The 24,251-nt window shown below is 36.5% G+C and overlaps 1 protein-coding gene across 1 annotated transcript; it reads left to right on the plus strand.

Annotated features, from left to right (window-relative positions):
- The first annotated feature begins 3,366 nt into the window (after positions 1–3,366).
- On the plus strand, positions 3,367–4,329 carry LOC139901633 (uncharacterized). Its single transcript, XM_071884326.1, has one exon. It carries the CDS (start codon positions 3,367–3,369, stop codon positions 4,327–4,329), a length of 963 nt encoding a protein of 320 aa, XP_071740427.1.
- Positions 4,330–24,251: the final 19,922 nt, after the last annotated feature.

Raw genomic sequence — 24,251 nt, forward strand, 5'->3', positions numbered from 1 at the left:
TCAGCCGGTAGTACATGTACGTGAGCTTGTTACTCAGCAGTGCGTGCACGTGAGCCCGTTACGCGGCAGTGCAAGCACGTGAACCCGTCACCGGTAAGTGTGTGCATGTGAGCCCATCACCCGACGATGTCCTCACGTGTGTCCAGTACCAGGACAATGATACATATGGGCTCCATATGACAATACGCACACGAGTCATCAGTGTGCCACATAAGCTCATCATAAACAATATTAAAAGGTTTGGGCCCAACTCCCAATGTTGGCCAAAGCCCAATAAGAAATGACACGTCAACATAACCAGACCCATGAAGAACACAAACCCTAGTGTTTGCCTATAAATATGTTACTGTTATTCTCAAGAAACAGAGACAAGTCACATCACAATTAATGAGGACCGATACTTTCTCTCTCAAAAGTATCCTCTAACAACTCACTTATCAACTGACTCACTCGGTCCATATTCAAGTCGAATACATCCAGATTAGCTGTACGTCATCCCTTAGAGATCCTCATCTCCAACCGAGTTATTCACGGTAACCGAACCGAACTGCGGACAACTAATCACCAACATCTCACCCCAAGTGATCTTTGCACTCAAGTCTGCTGACGGAAACCGTCTCTATTTACAGTTGATGGATCATTAAAATATTTAAATTCAATAAATAAAAAAAAATCAAACTCTACTATTTTTTTTTTTTTTTTTGGAATGAATGGAGTAACATAATAGCTCAATTAGAAAGTTCAAAGTATGAAACAAATATGAAGATCAAGTCGAGTAATATACATGAACATGTCTGTGTAGGTTTAACAACAGGCAGCCATAATGTGGATCCTAAATCAAAGGGCCAATCCACAAACATTATTTAGAAATTGGAAAAATAAAAGACTTCTGTCATTCTCATGTGATGTTAGGATGACATTTATTAATTTTTGATCACACAGACATAGTACCTTTTGTATCATTTGTTATGTAACATTATTAGTCAAATATATATCACTATCTAATTTAACCATCGATATTATTTTTATCAAAAATATACTCCGTATCCAATTTATAATCAAATTTTTATCACCCTAAACCAAAAGTTTGGAACTTTTTCCCTAATTTTAACTTGGCAACTTGCTCACAGAGTAGAATATTCTCTTTATACTTGGTATTTGAGTGATAAACTAAAGAATTATACTTTGACATTGTTTAACGAAAGATTGCTATTTTAAGAAAAGAAAAAAAAAACATAGTAAATTATTTATTATCTAAGAAAATATGTTAATTATGTGCTTTTTTCATCAAGTACTTTAATTTGTATCTACTATCTATAATAACATGTACTCCATATATGGTCGAGAATGTTCCATATGGTCGTTTTCATTGGAAGACTGCGTAAAGTGCACCCGTCATATGGTCCATAATGTTTTCGGCAAGTTTGGGTCACTCTCCGAAGTGAAATTTTGGCCTCATCGTAGGTATGCTTTCGTTTCCTTTCAAGATTCAAATCAGTCTTTCTGCTGCTGTTCATGAACTTAATGGCTCAAGAGTGTTCGGCTCTCCCATCTACGTGGGTAGGCCGAGAAGATCACGTGGGATGAGTTACACCGGCCGACCTAATTTTCCGGCTACTCCTGTGATCCGGTGTAAGCTTCTGCCGAATGTTGATTTGGGGGCTAGGTTGGAACGTAGCATTCTGTTGGTTGATCGGCTGTCCCTAAAGGAGGAGAAAGTGCTTAAATTTTTGGGAGAGTGCAAGGCTATTGTGTCCCATGTTAGTAAGTTTGGAACTTTTGGTTGTATCATCTCATGTTCAGATCAAGATAGCTTTTCCAAGTTTCTTGCGAAGGACTTGAGTGTAGACGGCTTTGTGTTTGCTGCTTCGTTCTCCAATTTGGTGGAATCCTTTTTCCGTTTAATTTGGGTGGAAATTAGAGGAGTTCCGGTGAAGTATGTTTCAAAGGAAAATGTTCATAAGATCGCTGCTAATTTTGGAGATGTTCTTGAGGTTGCTAAAGCATCTTCATCTCTTGGTGATGTTGGTTCTGTATATGCCTTCATCAAAACTAATTTTGTGAAACATTTACGCTCCACTGTTATTACTGATTTGGATGGGGATGTTGACATCACAACCGAGGTTTGGGTTAATGAATTTGGGGATGGCGTCAGATTATCATCGGCTTTTTTCTGAAGGTTTTGCACCAGATTTTTTGGCCTTGACTAACTTGTCGGTTGTGCTTGGTAAAGATCCGGAGGTGGTATGCGGTGGTACAATTGATAGAGTTGATTGTGTGGAGGGTAATAGACATGTTGCTCTATCCTTGGACCCGGCTAACGATAGCATCGGGGTGGTGGAGGTGGTTAGAAGTAGGGTGGGCGAAGCTCTCTGCTTTTCTCAGGAAGTTTCTGTTAAGGATACAAGGGTGGAGATGGCAGTTGAAGACGGTTCCGGTGGTGATGATTTGGTTGGTACATTAGACTGCGATGGGGAAGGTAATGGTTATGGAGTTGGAATTGTTGTACCGTCCGAGGGTGAAGATCAGGTTGGTGTGCCTGATCTTAATGTTTCGGTACATCCAATCTACGATGATCCTTTAAATGGGTTGGCGGCTTCAAAAAATATTGGTTCTAGTGGGGGAACCGGTTCGAAGATGAAGTCTTCAAAAAGCTCCGGGAAAAGGGTGACGTTCAACTTGCATGACTCGGATGATGATCTTGTTGTGGGCGAAGAGATTCAAAGACTTTTTCAAGAGTGTCCTTCCGACGTTGGTGGTTTTGGGGGCTCGTTGAATCCTACTAATACTAATGGGGTTGGGTCTTCGTCGGATAAGATCAAGGCTTGCTTGGAAGTGGCTACGAAAGGTTTCGAACATAGGTTGGTTGAAGGAAACGTTCTTAGACACGGCTCTAATGCCAATCCGAGAAAAGGTAAATCAAAAGGTATAAAGGTTCTTGGCACCAAGTTCGCTAGATTTTTGTAGAGGGAATGTTCTAGTCTTTTGGCTCGTGATAGTTTGTGCGAGCGTATGTAGCATTGTGTGTTTGTGTAAACTTCATGTGTTAGGTATTTTGTGTGTCGTTGTAGCAGTGTGTTGCTTCTTTTTAGCCGATATACAACTGTGCATATATTATCTATATTTAGTTTACCATATGTATAGAAACTATCTTAAGTCAACTTTGTTATACATAGAAAAGATATGGTAGCCTAGTTTACATAGCAAAAGATCACAACCCTTGCTGTATATATTGGGTACGATTGATGTAATGAAACTCATTCAGAATCGATCACTTACATGGTATCAGGCCATATCAGTTCTTTTCTTCCTTTGTAAACCCTATCAGCCGCAACCTTCTTCTCAATCTGTATCCTTGAATCTCCAATGGCTGATAAGCTTTATCATCATGCACTCACAATTTCTAACATCAAGAATCTCATTCCTATCACTTTAAACATCAAAGATGCACAATATAATTCTTGGGCTCATCTCTTTAAAATTCATTGTACCGCTTATGATGTTCTGGACCATATTCTTCCTACAACCCCTGCTGCTACTGATTCTTCTTCCTCTGTTAATACAAATGACAGCACAAACACCACCAAAGATGCCCTCTGGTATCATCTTAATGCAATCGTTCTTCAATGGATTTATGATACTATCTCAAATGATCTTTTAAGTAACATCCTGGAAGAGGAAACCACTGCAGCAGGTGCGTGGATTTGTTTGCAAAACACCTTTCAAGATAACAAGAATTCTCGAGCACTATACCTTCAAAGGCAATTCAACACTATTTGCCTCGATGATTTCCCTGATTGTGCAGCTTATTGTCAGGAAATCAAGGTCATCGCCGATCAGCTACGCAACGTTGGTGATAAAGTCTCCGATAATCGAATGGTTCTTCAACTCATAGCTAGCTTGAACGACAACTTTGACACGATTGGAACATACTTCACTCAATTGACCGATCTACCATCTTTTTATGAAGCAAAATCTAAGCTATTGGTGGAAGAAACTCGTAAAACGAAGCAAATCATTAATAATTTGACTCACAAAGAGGCAGCTCTTCTTACAACTGCTTCTCAAAAACCCTCCGATCGGTTTAATTCCCCAATTGATACCAACTCTGCTCCGCCACCCAATCGGAACCCTGACCGCTATAATTCCTCAAATTCGGCCAACAATCAAACTTTTCGATATAATAATGGACGTGGTCGTGGTCGTGGTAATTCTTATCAGGGCAGGAACAATCGTAGTCGTGGTAGGTTTTCTTCACAGAATGCTCCATCTCAGAATTGGAACAGATATCCCTCTTGGATGTACGCTTCACCACCTTGGGCCTCCTAATGGGCCACTCCACCTTACCCTTATCCCACCAACAATTGGACTCAGCCCAATCCCAGTAACAGGCCACAACACGCAGGAATTTTGGGCCTAAGACCTTCACAGGCTAATTTTTCTACTGGATCAGTATCCTCGGGTTACAGCCCAACTGACATCGACAGTGCTGATGTGTTCTAGAGGGTATGTATGAAACGGCTATCAGTTTTATATTTATTTACTACATGAAATCACCTAAATTAAACTAAAACACAAAAGGAAAGTATACCTATCGTGTAATAATATAGCTAAGGTAAAGTCCGGGAGGTCGATCCTTGGACACTATTATTGGGTGTCTTACTAGGTCAAATAAGTTAATTAAGTAGTTAAACTAGATTTATTAATATATAGTAATTATAGGTAACTTTGGGAGGATTTACCGTTTAATGACCGGTTTGTCGATTTAATATTTTTAAGCGTAAAGATAAATGACAATAATTAAAGTGCGTAAAATAAATAAATGATGATAAATAAATTAACAATAAATAAAATTGCGATAGAATATGAAATAAAAGGATTATACTTATTTAAACTTCCGTAATCATGATGTTTGACGTTTGATTTTAATTAATTGTTACCCGGGTTAATTGTCCTTTGTCCTGATTTATTTGATACCTATCTGGTTTTTGTCCATAATAGTCCATCGGTCATAAATATAAAGTGCGAGTGTCCTCGTCAAATTACCCTTATACCCGAAGTCAAATATTCTCACTAATTAAGGATTTAAACTGTGATGCAGTTATCACTTCTGTCAATAATTACACCAGTTATCACTGTATGTAATCCACCCATGTTTTGATTAGATATGAATATTAATTTACCCACTTGATCAATTTGAATAATCAATTACCCAACCCGAATAATTAATTAAATGATTATAATAGATTCCATATGAACGTCACTAAATAGGACAACCATAATTATTATTAATTATTAGGTTAATTAATTTGAAGATAGATTTGACAGACTCCAATGAGTTGTCACTCAATTAGACAGTACCCCCCATCTATTAATAGTCAATAGTCCAATTTCCACAAGTGTCGGTCTTTTGCCCAAACCTTAATTATGGTCCAAAGTTCAATAACCCCTTCTTAATATTGTAGCGACCCGACCAAATCATGTTTGATGGCGCCGACTACTTAGGTCCCGTTACATGGTCATAAGTCTTTAACGTGACGTTTGACCAAAATATGTCGCATTCATTTCATAAGTAAAAGGATGTTTCAAGTTTACAAAAGTAGTTCAATGACTAGTTACATTTCAATATTTAACGTACAAATGAAACCTATGCGACACAATTTATAAAAGTAGTCAAAAGACGCTCCAACAATGCACGTATACTCGACATCCAAACAAGTATCAAAAAGTAAGCGGAAGCATGTATCCTTAAGCATTCAAGGACCTGAGAAAACATATAGAAAACTGTCAACGAAAATGTTGGTGAAATCATAGGTGTTTTACTAAACGTTGTATTTGAACCACAAGATTTAATATAAGATGATTATCAAAATCATTTGCATTCCAAAGTTTGTTATTTGTTTCGCGGGCACCCAATTATCAAACTTAACTGTTTTGTACCCTGTTACGTAGTGTTAGAACATACACTATACTCGAAAATATATTTCATCTGCTAACGGTAGCGAACCTTCCGAATGAGGCTCGTCAAGCCCATGTGATCACATAATATAAGTTCTCGTTTACACCCTGTAAGTGTAACTAATGATAATTGAATTGAGGCTTTTTGTTCAAACCCGTACGTGGAATGTTCGTTTTCGTACTTGTGTTCAAAGTGTAAAAGTATGATACGTATATGTTTCTCATCCCATAGTTTAAAGCATAAAAGTTGTTTGAAAGATGGGACTATGATCTCACCTTGTGTGCACGAGTAATAAGTACTTCAACAAGTAACGTGTGCAAAGAACAATGCTAGTCTTGACCTAAACAAATAGGTCGTATTAATAACGGTAAACACGATAGGTCAAAGATGTTCAATTAGTCATATGGCTCGTTACGACTCGATTATGTAGCATGTGAATCAAATTGTCAAGTTTCATGCAAGATACAAGTATAGAAACAAGTTAGAAAGATTGCATAATCATTTGGTTAAGTTTGACAAAAAGTCAAACTTTGGTCGGGTCAAAGTCAACGAAAAAGTCAACACATTCGGGTCGGGTCCCGAACTATTTTTCTGTGCTAGTTATTCATATATAAGCATGTTAGAACAAGTTTCATGTGAATCGGAGGTCCCTAGCATAGCGTACATTTCACGTGAAATTGAAAAGTGGGACAGAATCAAAATCATGCCTATTGTCGCGCCGCGACATAGGCTGGCCGCGCCGCGGTGAATAACGGGTGCTGGTACCTGGTCAGTCTCAATTGTCTAAGTCCCAAACCAAAATTCAAACAAACACAAAACACAAACCGTAAACACTTAGAACTCGTATCTTATATCGTTAGAAAGGCAATTTGACAAAGAACACAACTAAATATATTTCACCAACCAAAAACATCATTTGCAATAACCGACTTTCCAACATTTAATGCTCAATTAATGCTCAAGTTCATCAATGCACGTTTTTGATTCGGGAATTAAATGCATCCATATAACGCGCCGTTTCGTAGGTAATCAAGCATACAATACAACTAACTACTTACTAACAACAATTCATGGCATTCAATACATCAAAAGTTCATTTCAAGTTACATCAAAAGTTCATTTCAAGTTCATCAAACCCTAACCCAAATTCACCAAAATCACTAATCAAGTTTATGGAGTTTTCTAAAGCAACCTACACATCAAATTGAAGCTAGTGATGTTAGGAACATATTTAATACATGCATTTATAACATTTAACATCATTCAAACAACCAAATCACCAAATCAAACACACCAAAATTCATGTTCATGCTAGTTACTTCAAATAACAAGATTGAACATATAAATCATATATTCATGTTAGACTTGAGCCATAGACACTAATTAACAACTTTATAAGTTAAAAACATCAAGAACATAAAATCTAGTGATTTTAGAAAGTTACCCAAATGAGATGTAATCAGTATGGAATCGAAGAGGAAGTTGCAAGGATTCCAAAAATGCAATTTGTTTTGATTGAAGCTTGCTTGAACGAATTTAGATGATGATTCTTTGAGATGGAGTTTGAGAGAAATTGTGAAAGTAGTAAAAGAAAAGAGAAAAAGAAATGGAATAATGAATGGATGAGGTTGAAGGTTTGACTAGTTGACCTAGTCAAATCTTTGGCCTCTTGGCAAGTTTAGTCCCTCCACTTTGAATCGGGTGCGTGAATTACCTAAACGAGATAATTTAAAACGCGTATTAACGAAGGATGTTATAATCATATAACGGACTTTAAATAATTAAACGGAAAGTAAACAGAAAAAGGCGGGATGTTACATTACCTACTCCTTAAAAGAAATTTCGTCCCGAAATTTAAGTAGGCGTAGTAGTCGTTGTTTCTTCCTCGGAATCTTGCGTTTCCGGAACCGGGAACAAGTGAGGGTATTTCCTTTGCATTTGGTCTTGTCTTTCCCAAGTAAACTCGGGTCCCCTTTTGGCGTTCCAACGGACTTTGAAAATCGGGATTCGGCTTTGTTTCAACGTCTTGACAGAGGTGTCCACAATCTCAACCGGTTCCTCCACAAAATGGAGTTTGTCATCAATAGTAAGCTCCTCGAGAGGGATGACGATATCGGGTTCGGCAAGGCACTTTTTCAAGTTAGATACATGGATGGTAGGATGAACGGAGCTCAATTGAGGCGGAAGATCTAAACGATAAGCAACGGTTCCAATACGCTCCAAGATTTCGAAAGGACCAATATACCGTGGATTTAGCATCCCGCATTTCCCAAAACGGATTACACCTTTCCAAGGCGCGACTTTTAACATTACTCGGTCACCGACTTGAAATTCGAGGTCGTTGTGTCTTTTGTCGGTATAGCACTTTTGACGACCTCGGGCGTCCGAAGCCTATCTCGGATTTGAACGATCTTCTCGGTGGTTTCGTGAATGAGTTCGGGTCCGGTGATTTGCACGTCGCCTACTTCGGCCCAACAAAGAGGTGAACGACATTTTCGGCCATATAACGCTTCAAAAGGTGCGGCTTTTATACTCGCGTGATAACTATTGTTGTAAGAGAACTCGGCGAGAGGCAAGTGCTTGTCCCAAGCTTTTCCAAAATCAACAACACAAGCTCGTAACATGTCCTCCAAGGTTTGAATTGTTCGTTCGCTTTGCCCATCGGTTTGGGGATGATATGCGGTGCTCATGTCTAAACGCGTTCCCAACGCTTCTTGCAAGGTACGCCAAAATCTAGAAACAAAACGGCCATCTCGGTCGGAGATAATCGATAAAGGTAAACCGTGTCGGGCTACGATCTCCTTGATGTAGAGTTGTGCAAGTTTTTCCATTTTGTCCGTTTCTTTCATAGCGAGGAAGTGTGCGGATTTGGTGAGACGGTCAACGATAACCCAAATAGTGTCATAACCGCCCGTCGTTTTTGGTAGCTTGGTGATAAAATCCATTGTTATTCTTTCCCACTTCCATTGCGGGATTTCGGGTTGTTGAAGTAACCCGGACGGTCTTTGGTGTTTGGCTTTGACTTTGGAACATGTCAAACACTTGGCAACATAAGTAGCTACGTCCCTTTTGATGTTCGACCACCAATATTGTTCTTTAAGGTCGTGGTACATCTTATTGGCACCGGGGTGAATTGAGTATCGTGACTTATGGGCTTCATCTAAAATAAGGCTTCACAATTCCCCATAACTAGGAACCCAAATTCTTCCGGCGAAATATCGGAGTCCGGTTTCTTTAGTTTCGAATCGAGAGACGAGAATGTTCAAGAGCTCATGTGAAATGTTTTCATCCTTGAGAGCCTCATCTTGGGCCACCCCAATTTGGCTATTAAGGGTTGTGTGAATGGTGATGTTTAAAGCTCGGACACGAAGAGGCACCGCTCTTTCCTTTTGACTTAAGGCATCGGCTACTACGTTTGCCTTCCCGGGATGGTAACGAAGCTCACAATCATAATCGTTTAAAGTTTCAATCTACCATCGTTGTCTCATGTTTAGTTGCTTTTGATCAAAGATGTGTTGGAGGCTTTTGTGATCGGTGAAGATAGTACTCTTGGTTCTATAAAGATAGTGTCTCCACATTTTAAGTGCGAAGACAACGGCTCCGAGTTCGAGATCATGTGTCGTGTAGTTTCGTTCGTGAATTTTGAGTTGTCGAGAGGCATAAGCAATGACTTTCTTTCGTTGCATCAATACACACCCAAAACCATGTTTCGAGGTATCACAGTATACAACAAAATCGTCATTGCCTTCGGGAAGTGACAAGATAGGACCGGTGGTTAGCTTTGTTTTCAAGATTTGAAATGCGGATTCTTGTTCGGTCGCCCAAACGAATTTCTTACCCTTGTGAGTTAACGCGGTTAGAGGACGAGCAACCAAAGAGAAATCCTTGATGAATCTACGATAGTATACGGCGAGACCCAAGAATTGAAGAATGTGAGTAGGAGTAGTAGGAGTCTCCCATTTACTAATGGCTTCGATTTTTGATGGATCGACTTTAATACCTTGATCACTTACAACATGACCAAGAAATTGAACTTCCTTCAACCAAAATTCACACTTGGAGAATTTGGCATATAGTCGTTCTTGTCTCAAGAGTTCGAGCACAAGTCGAAGATGTTGTTCGTGCTCTTCTTCACTTTTAGAATAGACCAAGATGTCATCGATGAAGACAATAACGAATTTATCGAGATACGGTTTTCACACGCGGTTCATAAGATCCATGAACACCGCCGGTGCGTTAGTGAGACCAAATGGCATAACAAGAAATTCATAACTACCATAACAAGTTCGGAAAGCGGTTTTGGAGACATCTTCCCCCTTAACCCTTAATAGATGATAACCCGGGCGGAGATCGATTTTCGAATATACACAAGACCCTTGTAGTTGATCAAAGAGGTCATCAATGCGAGGAAGAGGATATCGGTTCTTAACCGTCAATTTGTTTAGTTCACGATAATCAATGCACATTCGTAGGGATCCGTCTTTCTTTTTAACAAACAAAATCGGAGCGCCCCATGGTGAATGGCTAGGTTGGATAAAACCACGGTCAAGTAGTTCTTGGATTTGACTTTGCAATTCTTGCATTTCGGATGGAGCAAGTCTATATGGTGCACGTGGTACGGGTGCGGCTCCCGGAATAAGATCGATTTGGAATTCAACCGGTCGATGAGGTGGAAGACCCGGTAATTCGTCGGGAAATACATCGGAATAGTCGCTAACAATTGGCACATCATCGATGTGCTTCTCATCAGACTCGACTTTCTTAACGTGATCAAGGATCGCAAAACAACCCTTACGGAGTAGTTTTCTAACTTTAATGCAACGAAACGAGGTTGAGTCCGGTGCAACTCTTATCGCCATAAACAATCAAGGGTTCACCATTCTCGATAGGAATTCGGATTGCGTTAAGATCACAAAGGATGTGAGATTTTGTTTTGGCTAGCCAATTCATACCGATTATTACATCGAAGCTTCCTAGTTCCATGGGTATCAAGTCGTTTTCAAACTCATTACCCAAAATGTTTAATGTACACCCCCGGTAATATGTGTCGGCACTCAATAGTTTCCCGTTGGCCACTTCAATGGTATATGTGATATCTAGTGGAAGTGGTGGAGTGCTAAAAGAATGAGTCAAAGTCTTGGATACAAAACTCTTATCGGCACCCGAATCGAATAAACAAGTAACATAAGTGTTGTGGAGGAGAAACGTACCCGTGACTAATTCATTGTCATCTCGGGCTTCCTCGGTGTTGATGTTGAAAGCTCGGCCGCGTGTGTTGGGGTTGTCTTTCTTCTTCGGACATGCATTTCTAAAATGACCCGTTTGGCCACATTCATAACAAGTACCCGATTTTGGTGCTTTTGGCACCTTTTGAGCGACGAGGGCGGCACTTCTACAATCATTGGCCACATGAATACCCCTTTGGCACCGGTGGTAAAATAGATTGCTACATTCACCATAGTGGTGTTTGTGGCATTTGTTGCAAAAGGGTTTATTTTTGCCATAACTTTTCTTGGGATCGGAGGTGAAAGGCTTTTTGATGAAGTTGTTGTTGTAGTTGTTGCTTGATTGGGGGGCTTCCCATTTTTTTTGTTGCCGTACGATTTATCCTCGGCCTTAGGTGCCAGAACTACGATTTCGTCAACCGTTTCGATCAATTGGCGGGCCAGGTTTAAGGCTTGTTGTAGGTTAGCGGGTTTGGGTGACATCACTCCTTGTTTGATGCTCTTTGGAAGACCATCCATATAAAGTTCAACCCTTTGAGATTCGGGGTTCACGAGGTTGGGACACATCAAGGATAGTTCAGCGAATCGTTGATTGTAGGCCTTGAGATCGTTTCCGACCGCCTTTAAAGTTCTTAGCTCTTGTTCGAGCTTTCGGGTTTCTTCATGAGAGAAAAATTCGACGATCATCCTTTCCCTTAAATCGGCCCAAGAGAGGGCGTGAGCTTCATCGGTACCCACCGATTGTACATACGTGTTCCACCACGTGAGGGCGATACCGGCAAAGGTGTGGGTGGAATATTTGACCTTGTCTTGGTCCCGACAACCGCTTATGGTAAAGATGGCTTCCGTTTTCTCAAACCATCGGGTGAGCACAATCGGTCCCCCGGTCCCATCAAAAGTATGAGGTTTGCACCCCATGAAAGCTTTATAGGAGCACCCTTCGCTTGAGTTACCGGCCCCCTGATTGTTGTTATTGTGGTTGTTATTATTGTTGTTGTTGGAGGAGTGACTGGCCATGGCCGCATCCACGGCGGTGGCTATCATTCGTTGTAGAGCTTGTTCGGGAGTCTCATGGCGTGGCACACGACGAGGAGGCATTGTTCCTTCAAAACACAAGAATACCGTTGATTAGTATTTTCAATAATACTAATCATGATATGGAATAAGGATAGAGAAAAATTTTTCTTGACTCGCCTTAAATTCTTTATGCCATAATGTCGGAACGTTCATATGAGTCACCGTAATATAATCCAGGAAATTATATTACCCTAATTCATATATGCATTCGACATTATTTCACTAAGTCAAGGTTTCGTGTCAATTAAATTAATCTCACTTGAGATTAAGATGAAATTAGAGTAGATATGAGTAGAAACGTTCGAGTATAAATGCACAAGTAGTCAAGTAATTCCTACTTCAAGTCTATATGCCGGTTGTAGTCTAGACTCACTAATGTACCCTATGACTCGGGGTTGACACCAATGAACTCTAAAACCCTACAACTAACGCTCTGATACCATCTGTAGCGACCCGACCAAATCATGTTTGACGGCGCCGACTACTTAGGTCCCGTTACGTGGTCATAAGTCTTTAACGTGACGTTTGACCAAAATATGTCGCATTCATTTCATAAGTAAAAGGATGTTTCAAGTTTACAAAAGTAGTTCAATGACTAGTTACATTTCAATGTTTAACGTACAAATGAAATCTATGCGACACAATTTATAAAAGTAGTCAAAAGACGCTCCAACAATGCACGTATACTCAACATCCAAACAAGTATCAAAAAGTAAGCGGAAGCATGTATCCTTAAGCATTCAAGGACCTGAGAAAACATATAGAAAACTGTCAACGAAAACGTTGGTGAAATCATAGGTGTTTTAGTAAACGTTGTATTTGAACCACAAGATTTAATATAAGATGATTACCAAAATCATTTGCATTCCAAAGTTTGTTATTTGTTTCGCGGGCACCTAATTATCAAACTTAACTGTTTTGTACCCTGTTACGTAGTGTTAGAACATACACTATACTCGAAAATATATTTCATCCGCTAACGGTAGCGAACCGTCCGAATGAGGCTCGTCAAGCCCATGTGATCACATAATATAAGTTCTCGTTTACACCCTGCAAGTGTATCTAATGATAATTGAATTGAGGCTTTTTGTTCAAACTAGTACGTGGAATGTTCGTTTTCGTACTTGTGTTCAAAGTGTAAAAGTATGATACGTATATTTTTCTCATCCCATAGTTTAAAGCATAAAAGTTGTTTGAAAGATGGGACTATGATCTCACCTTGTGTGCACGAGTAATAAGTACTTCAACAAGTAACGTGTGCAAAGAACAATGCTATTCTTGACCTAAACAAATAGGTCGTATCAATAACGGTAAACACGATAGGTCAAAGATGTTCAATTAGTCCTATGGCTCGTTACGACTCAATTATGTAGTATGTGAATCAAATTGTCAAGTTTCATGCAAGATACAAGTATAGAAACAAGTTAGAAAGATTGCATAATCATTTGGTTAAGTTTGACAAAAATTCAAACTTTGGTCGGGTCAAAGTCAACGAAAAAGTCAACACGTTCGGGTCGGGTCCCGAACTATTTTTCTGTGCTAGTTATTCATATATAAGCATGTTAGAACAAGTTTCATGTGAATCGGAGGTCCCTAGCATAGCGTACATTTCACGTGAAATTGAAAAGTGGGACAGAATCAAAATCATGCCTATTGTCGTGCCGCGACATAGGCTGGCCGCGCCACGGCGAATAACGGGTGCTGGTACCTGGTCAGTCTCAATTGTCTAAGTCCCAAACCAAAATTCAAACAAACACAACACACAAACCGTAAACACTTAGAACTCGTATCTTATATCGTTAGAAATGTAATTTGACAAAGAACACAACTAAATACATTTCACCAACCAAAAACATCATTTGCAATAACCGACTTTCCAACATTTAATGCTCAATTAATGCTCAAGTTCATCAATGCACGTTTTTGATTCGGGAATTAAATGCATCCATATAACGCGCCGTTTCGTAGGTAATCAAGCATACAATACAACTAACTACTTAGTAACAACAATTCATGGCATTCAATACATCAAAAGTTCATTTCAAGTTCATCAAACCCTAACCTAAATTCACCAAAATCACTAATCAAGTTTATGGAGTTTTCTAAAGCAACCTACACATCAAATTGAAGCTAGTGATGTTAGGAACACATTTAATACATGCATTTATAACATTTAACATCATTCAAACAACCAAATCACCAAATCAAACACGCCAAAATTCACGTTCGTGCTAGTTACTTTAAATAACAAGATTGAACATATAAATCATATATTCATGTTAGACTTGAGCCATAGACACTAATTAACAACTTTATAAGTTAAAAACATCAAGAACACAAAATCTAGTGATTTTAGAAAGTTACCCAAATGAGATGTAATTGGTATGGAATGGAAGAGGAAGTTGCAAGGATTCCAAAAATGCAATTTGTTTTGATTGAAGCTTGCTTGAACGAATTTAGATGATGATTCTTTGAGATGGAGTTTGAGAGAAATTGTGAAAGTAGTAAAAGAAAAGAGAAAAAGAAATGGAATAATGAATGGATGAGGTTGAAGGTTGGACTAGTTGACCTAGTCAAATCTTTGGCCTCTTGGCAAGTTTAGTCCCTCCACTTTGAATCGGGTGCGTGAATTACCTAAATGAGATAATTTAAAACGCGTATTAACGAAGGATGTTATAATCATATAACGGACTTTAAATAATTAAACGGAAAGTAAACGGAAAAAGGCGGGATGTTACAAATATTTAGTCAAACATCACGATTACTTCGACTTAAATAAGCATAATAATAACTTAGTTACGAGACATTAATTTAAAAAGGAAGAACATAACTTACAATGATTATTTATAGCGTAGTGTTACACGGACAGAGTTTCGATTTAAAACCCGTAAAACATTCTTACAATAACCCAATTATTATTAAACTTAAATTAAAATTATAATTATAAAATATAAATATATATATATATCGTATATGATATGAGAAAGGAAAAGAAAAAGGTGTAGTTTCTTCATTACTCTATGCCTTGCTTTTATAGGCAAATGATTGATACTGTTGTAGGTGGAATGTTAGCTGGCTACCATTCAAAGTTGAATCAATAATATCTCGTTGCGAATTATTGATTTGAAATTTTCACTTATGACCCTTTAACTATGCTCAATTAACAACTTTTTATTATTTATTATTATTCTTATTATGAATTATTTAAATATTATATTATATTCTTGTGCATAGTTGACTTGTACTTTCAGCTCCGTTGCGTCGAGCGTTGAAAGTTGGTTCATGTCTCGGTTCCGAATTTTCGAACGCCTTTTCGTATAATTTAATATCTTGTACTTTGTATTTTGCGGCTTGTACTTTTGTAATTTTGAGACATTTCTCATCAATAAATTGAACCACTTGAATTGTACTTTGTACTTTTTAGCTTTTTGGTCATTTGCGTCTACAAATCGTCGAATCTGTCTTTTGTCTTCACCTTTTATTATTTAAACGATAATTACTTGAAATTAGAACAATTGCAACTAAAAGCTTGTCTTTCTTGAAGGATAATGCTATGAAATATATGTTCGTTTTTAGCATTATCAAATATTCCCACACTTGAGCGTTGCTTGTCCTCAAGCAATATAAAATTTGAATATAACTTTACCAGAATCACTTCTTTATTCTTCACACTTTGTACATCAGTGATTTCAATACGGCGGTATGAACAATGATTGTAACGATGTGGTTTACAGTCCCACATGACTATAAAAATTTAGATCCTTTAAGGAAATCGGATCTTTATGAAAACATTTGATCTTTTGAAAATTTCATTCTAGATTTTACCCTAGATAAGTTTTCCGGAATAACCCTTCACCGGTGTTTGCAAATTGTTTTTGTGGGTTTGGTGGGTTTCAGATTTGAAAATTTTAGCTCAAAACTTATGATTTTGTGTCACCCACTTGCTAACCTTGTATTAGGAAAGCAACACGTCCAGTATACTTGCTCCGTATATTACCTTTCGGTAAACTACCGTCCGATTGTAAAGGAAAGCGTTGAACAAGCAACTATTAAGGCAATGTCCCGTGACATGCTTTTGATTATGGTCTATATTGTGTCGGATGCAATTACTATCCTTTGTAGGAGCAATAGTAAAGATCACCCTATAGTTTTTCAGTCTGGCACAAGGTCCTGTCTTCGACCATGCTGTGCAACCACCGTTCTTACGGTTGACACCTGATTTGGTTCAGGTGACCTAATGAATTCCAGGTGAATTCCTAGGATTTTACGTTCAATGGTAATGAACGCATTGAAAATAGGGTTTTCAAAAAACAAATAGGTTTTAATTTAATCAAAAAATTTTCTCGTTCAAGCTCGAGTTTAGATATCATTGAATTTCATGAGTTTTTAATTCTCAATCTTTAAAGTCAATCTCAAGGATTGAGTAATATCAGACTTAAAAGCTGATTTTTGATCTTTAAGGAGATTATCCTTTCTGGAGATCTGATTCATTAGTCTTATCAAGCTAATTTGTATGGCGCCCTCCCCATTTTACGAGACAGATCCTCTCATGGTTAGGATAAGTCTGACCACTTGGCGACCCTGTTTGATGCTGAGGTCCGTGGATTTCCTGCTGATTTTAGAGATGACTTTTCTAGATTTTTCGTCAACATACAGCTGGTCTGGACGACAACTTCCTGACATAAATCAAGAAGCGCATTTCTTTTTCGGAAGACTTTACTTCCCTTTAATGATGGAATTGATTCATCGTGTAGATCCATCTTTTCTTTCAAAGGTATTACAATAAATCGGGTAAAACTGATTAGTTTAGTCCAAAGCAAAAGTACCTGCAATAATCTGTACCAAATATGTGATATGTGTTTTAAAGAAATTGGTAAATTCTTCCCACACTTAGCTTTTATTTATTCTTTTCTTTGCCTTTTTATTCTCTTCTATTCCATTTTAAATGAATTCTAACATTTTTGGGTTGTTTCTCCATTTATGTTCTCTCTGAGGTAACAATAATTTCGGCATTAACACATAGTTTTATCGTTCATAAATATGTATAAACATGATTTTGAATTCATTTTATTGAAAAATTTTCAAATTTTCACAAAATTTGGCAAATAAACTAAGTGTAAACCCGAGAGAATTTATAACCCTTCCCCATACTTGAGATCATGCAATGCCCTCATTTGCATGAAATCAGACTATAATTATAAATTCATGAGGGTGATTAGTGCAGAAAAGTGATTAAAAATACCGAGTTTGCAAACATATTATTTTATATCACATTTGATATTTTGCGTCTTGTCGTCAAAATTAGTAGCTTTTGCTGAACTTAATGTCAGTCTTTGAAAGTGCGCTGTTTTACTATGTTTTGTATATAAGATAAACTACAAACATATATAATATATATATATATATATATATATATATATATATATATATATATATATATATATATATATATATATATATAAAATCTTTATTTATTAAAACAATTTAAATGAATAAATTTTTAAAATTTTGTTTCCTTTTAGTTTAGGTAGTTTCGGTATGTTTACTTAGTCCGTCCCTCGACAAAATTTAAAATTTGTCGTTTTAAAAGCGATTGTTTTAAAAGCAAAGATTTTTGGGTTTTTTTTTTATTTTTTATTTTTTTGGTATACTTTAGATCAATAAAATTAAAAATAATGATAACAAAATTTTTCGCCCCGCCCTCGGGTAAAGCAATTTCGGTTCCATGACCTAGTCTTTAACTTACGACGAATTTTAGAAATCATTTTTTAAAACTTAATGAAATAAAGTAAATTTTTGTTTTTAAATTCACACAAAACTTAAATTTAAAAATGCATATTAATTTCATACAAAACCTACAAAACAAAAATTCAGAATGGGGGGAGAAAACTATTTCTTTAGTGTCTGCTAGTGGAAAAGACTAATCGGATTCCATTCTTGGAACTACACGAGAACAGAACAACTAACCCTATACATCATTATTTCTTAGAACATTTGAATCTCCCCACACTTAGGTAGCTGTGGTGTCGAAATTGTGGTTAACTTCATTATCAATTTCTCTTGGACCATAATCAACTTGCATATCTGTGACTTTTGCTTTAAGCCATTGGTCGGATTCCTGTGTAATATCCACAAATTCAACTAGTTTTGCCTTTTCTTTAGGGGATAGATTAGATACTAACCGGTTACATAACTTAAAGTTCCCCTTGGTTCTAGCATCGCGAATCCGTTTAATAAGTTTCTTCATTGAACTATTAATAACGGGATCATTTAATTTCGTATCAACAACGGGGTTCTTTGTTATCAGGTCATCATTAGGTGTTACTTCATTTTCCCCACACTTAGGCATTTTATTATTGCTAAGCACTAGCGTTGGAGTTGGTAAAACAACATGGTTCTTACCAATCGTTTTTGCTGGTTCAACGGTTTTGGTTGATGGAGATTTAGACTTTTGAATCATAAAGGTGATCGATTTCCCATTATTACTAAGTGTCATTCTACCCTTTCTTACATCAAATAACGCCCCGGTGGACGCTAAGAATGGTCGACCTAAAATTAGAGGAACGTTTGAGTCCTCTTCTATGTCAATGACAATGAATTCGACTAGAAAGGTTAAATTACCCACTTGAACGGGTAGGTTGTCAGCGATTCCAACTGGGTGTTTAATAGTTTGATCAAAGATTCGGACACTCATCTCTGTTGGACTTAACTCACCTACTCCTAATCTCTTATATAATGAAAGAGGCATAACACTCACACTCGCACCTAAATCTGCTAGTGCATCATACATGACACAATCACTAAGTAGACAAGGAACAATAAATTCACCCGGATCACCCAACCTGGGTGGAGGTTTTGGTGGAACTGTCTTCACCGGGTTTATCTTTACGGTTTTTGTTTCTTGTACTTTCTTATTATTCTTCTTCTTTCCAAAGGTATCACAAACTTTATTACCTATTACTTTCTCATACTCAACTCCTTTTCTTGGAAACGGGATGGGTGGTCTGTATGGTGCCACCACTGGCTTTACATACTCGGGTGGTGGTGGTGTAACTTCTTCATTGTTACTCACATCTAAAACCTTCCCATCTTCTGGTGTTGGTTTTTCAGAATTCGTTGAAACCATGTTAACATTTTCATTCCGAGGATTTACTTCAGTATCACTCGGTAGCTTTCCGTGTTCCCTCTTACTCATCATGCTAGCAAGAGTACCTACGTGTTTTTCTAGATTCAAAATGGAAGCTTGCTGAGTTCTTAATGACTGATCAAACCTCTCATTTGTTCGGGTTTAAGATGTAATAAATTGTATTTGAGATTCCATTAGCTTTGCCATCATTTCTTCCAGATTTGACTTTTTCTCTTCGGTTTGTTGTGGTGTTTTATACAAGCCAGGTCTTTGTTGATTGAAAGTGTTGTTTTGAGTTGGTTGGTTATTCAGACCTTGTTGGTTGTACGAGTTATTGTTGGGTCCATTTGGATTGTAAAGAATGTTTTGATTTCGATTGAAGTTTGGCCTTGGCGATTGATAATTATTTCCCGGCCTTTGGTTCATGTAGGAAACATTCTCACGTTGTTCCATCGTTTGTTCATTGTGACAATCTTTCGTTAAGTGTGGTCCACCGCATTGCTCACAACTGATTCGTATTGCGTGAATATCTTTATTCATCTTTTCCATGCGTCTCTCGAAAGCATCTATTTTTGCGAAAACGGAATCAAAGTCATGGCTAGAATCGGTTCTAGCCACTTTAGATGAACGAAAAAAATCTTTTTCTTGGTGCCACTCATGTGAGTGGGTGGCTGTGTTATCAATGATTTTGTGAGATTCGGTTGCGGTTTTTTTTCTAAATGGAACCACCAGCTGTTATGTCGATGTCTTTTCGTGTAGCAATGTCGCATCCTTGATAGAATATTTGTACTATTTGATAAGTATCTAAACCGTGTTGAGGACATCCTCTCAACAACTTTCCAAATCTTGTCCACGCCTCATATAGAGTTTCATTTGGCTTTTGTGTGAACGTAACAATTTCTCCTTGAAGTCTCACGGCTTTAGATGCCGGAAAGAATTGTTTAAGAAAATTTTCAACTAAGACATCCCATGTGTCAATCGCCCCTTCAGGTAACGATTCTAACCAATCTTTGGTTTCTCCCTTTAAAGTCCAGGGAAATAACATGAGATAGATCTGTTCATCCTCAACTTCTATGATTTTGAATAGAGTACAAATCCTATTAAAGGTTCGAAGATGTTCATTTGGATCTTCTTTTGGCATACCACTATATTGGCATTGATTAGTTACCATGTGTAGAATTTATCCTTTAATTTCATAATCTGGCGCATTAATATCTGGCTTAATAATAGCGTGACCTTGGCCAGTGCGTGTGTCCCTCATTCTGTCTTCCATACTTAGAGGTTCAGTTACTTCCATAATTGAATTTGTTGAATACGAATCACTAGAAGATTCTGATTGAACGGTTTGTGGTTCAGGAGGAATGATTAGTGGTTCTGGATCTTGGAATTGTCCTTGAATATCCTCCGGGTTCTCGATAGTGAAATCGGGTTCAAAAAATGGATTATCGGAAATTTGAATTGGAGTACTTGGTAGACTAGATGACGATTCTAAAGAAAAATCAACGGCGACAATATTGGCTAGATGTCTTGATCGAGTTACAGGTGGTGAACGTATGAAAGGTGGTGAACGTTTTGCTCGGTGCATTCACTGAATATCCTATTAGTTATAAAAGATAAAAATTATATAAGTTATCAAATTAATAGACTTTTCTGATTTTGCTCACGTTTCGAATAGCCAATAGATGCAGCAGGTAGCCAGGACCCTTTAAATCGGAAGCCCACAACTCGCCACTAACAAATCCAACTATTACTACGAACCAGAAAATTTTGGATGTCTATCAATTTAACCACTAAAAAAAATTTTCGTCGAAACTTTGAAATAAAAATCTATGTCCTAAAAACTAGAGCGTCGAGACATAAGAAAGAAAAAGAGCGCGTCGAAAAAGGTCGAAAAATAAGAAAATTGTAGCGCGTCGAAAATTAAAAAGGGATTCTAAACGAAAAACGGGAATTACTTAAAAGGATACTAAAATTTTAACACGGCGTCGCAAAATTTTAAGGCACCTAAATCTTAGTCTAAAGAAAAAGCACTTAAGGGATTTTACGGCAAAGCCTAAAAATCTAAAAGTATAAAAATAACTATGGCAAAACTAAACTTAATACTAAAAGTTGTGACTTGAGTCTAAAAATCTAAAGGTAATAAAACTTAAAAAAAAATTTTGTTTTCAAAATTAATAATAATTTTTTTTATTTTTTTTAAATTATTTTTTTACGTTTTAATTTTTTTTTAATATTTTTTTTAAATATTTTTTTTTAAAATTTTTTATTTTATTTTTATTTTTAAAAAAAATGAGATTTTTTTTATTATTATTATTTTTAAATTTTTTTTTCAATTTTATTTTATTTTATTTTTTAAATTTTTTTTTAACTTAAAAAAAGTAGAAAAGCAAAAACTATTTAATTGTTTTTTTTAATTCATTTACTATTCATTGAATAGTAAATGAAACGAAATTAATTAATTTACTATTCACATGAAAGCTGCATGATAGAAATTATTAATTATAAGCTACATAATATACCCCTGAAGTATTTAATAAATATGACTTTTTAAAACTTTACGATTCAAATTTTATTCAAAATTATTATTATATTATTATATTTTATTTCAATATTATTATATTATTATATTTATTAAATTATTATATTTAAATTAATATATCTTTAATCAGTCAAAAACTAAAAAAAAAAACTTAAATACCCCGTGAAGACACAAAAAGTGTCCCCGGCAGCGGCGCCAAAAACTTGATGTGTTCTAGAGGATGTGTATGAAACGGCTATCAGTTTTATATTTATTTACTACAGGAAATCACCTAAATTAAACTAAAACACAAAAGGCAAGTATACCTATCGTGTAATAATATTGCTAAGGTAAAGTACGGAAGGTCGATATGTGGACACTATTTTTGGGTGTCTTACTAGGTCAAATTAGTTAATTAAGTAGTTAAACTAGATTTAGTAATATATAGTAATTATAGGTAACTTTGGGGAGATTTACCGTTTAATGACCGGGTTGTCGATTTTATATTTTTAAGCATAAAGATAAATGACAATAATTAAAGTGCGTAAAATAAATAAATGACGATAAATAAAATAACAATAAATAAAATTGCGATAGAATATGAAATAAAAGGATTATGCTTATTTAAACTTCCGTAATCATGATATTTGACGTTTGATTTTAATTAATTGTTACCCGGGTTAATTGTCCTTTGTCCTGGTTTATTTGATACCTATCTGGTTTTTGTCCATAATAGTCCATCGGTCATAAATATAAAGTGCGAGTGTCCTCATCAAATTACCCTTATACCCGAAGTCAAATATTCCCACTAATTAAGGATTTAAACTGTGACGCAGTTATCACTTCTGTCAACAATTACACCAGTTATCACTGTATGTAATCCACCCCTGTTTTGAATAGATATGAATATTAATTTACTCACTTAATCAGTTTGAATAATCAATTACCCAACCCGAATAATTAATTAAATGATTATAATAGATTCCATATGGACGTCACTAAATAGGACAACCATAATCATTATTAATTATTAGGTTAATTAATTTGAAGATAGGTTCGACAGACTCCAATGAGTTGTCACTCAATTAGACAGTACCCCCCATATATTAATAGTCAATAGTCCAATTTCCACACGTGTCGGTCTTTTGCCCAAACCTTAATTATGGTCCAAAGTTCAATAACCCCGTCTTAATATTTAGTCAAACATCACGATTACTTCAACTTAAATAAGCATAATAATAACTTAGTTGCGAAACATTAATTTAAAAAGGAAGAACATAACTTACAATGATTATTTATAGCGTAGCGTTACACGGACAGAGTTTCGATTTAAAACCCGTAAAACATTCTTACAATAACCCAATTATTATTAAACTTAAATTAAAATTATTGAATCAATAATATCTCGTTGCGAATTATTGATTTGAAATTTTCACTTATGACCCTTTAACTATGCTCAATTAACAACTTTTTATTATTTATTATTATTCTTATTATGAATTATTTAAATATTATATTATATTCTTGTGCATAGTTGACTTGTACTTTCAGCTCCGTTGCGTCGAGCGTTGAAAGTTGGTTCATGTCTCGGTTCTGAATTTTCGAACGCATTTTCGTATAATTTAATATCTTGTAATTTGCGTTTTGTAGCTTGTACTTTTGTAATTTTGAGACGTTTCTCATCAATAAATTGAACCACTTGAATTGTACTTTGTACTTTTTAGCTTTTTGGTCATTTGCGCCTTCAAATCGTCGAATCTGTCTTTTATCTTCACCTTTTATTATTTATACGATAATTACTTGAAATTAGAACATTTGCAACTAAAAGCTTGTCTTTCTTGAAGGATAATGCTATGAAATATATGTTAGTTTTTAGCATTATCAAGTACTATGCATACAATGACACTCAACCCTCTCGATGACACTTGGTACATGGACACTGGAACGACTTCTCATATGACCGCGAATTCAGGTAATTTTGAGTCTTATTATTCTTTAAGGCAACGTAAAAATATAATTGTCGGTAATGGCCATGGCATTCCTATTCACGAGTTCGGTCACTCTACCTTATCCAATCTTTCCCGTCCTCTTTATTTACAAAATATTCTCCATTCCCCTATTAAAAACCTCGTTTCTGTTCGTCGTTTATCTACTGATAATAACATTTCACTAGAATTTGATCCCTTTGGTTTTACTGTGAAGGATTTTCCGCAGGACACACCGGTTCTGAGATGTAACAGCACGGGTGATCTATATCCTATTAACAACTCGTTGCTGAAACATTTATCTACACCTTCTACTTTTGTTGCTTTATCTCCCAACATATGGCATCACCGTCTTGGACAT

The sequence above is a fragment of the Rutidosis leptorrhynchoides genome, chromosome 1 (assembly GCF_046630445.1).
Source record: "Rutidosis leptorrhynchoides isolate AG116_Rl617_1_P2 chromosome 1, CSIRO_AGI_Rlap_v1, whole genome shotgun sequence".
NCBI lineage: Eukaryota > Viridiplantae > Streptophyta > Magnoliopsida > Asterales > Asteraceae > Rutidosis > Rutidosis leptorrhynchoides.

Excerpts from the sequence above, each read along its gene's own strand:
- LOC139901633 (XM_071884326.1), top strand. The coding sequence starts at position 3,367 with ATGGCTGATAAGCTTTATCATCATGCACTCACAATTTCTAACATCAAG.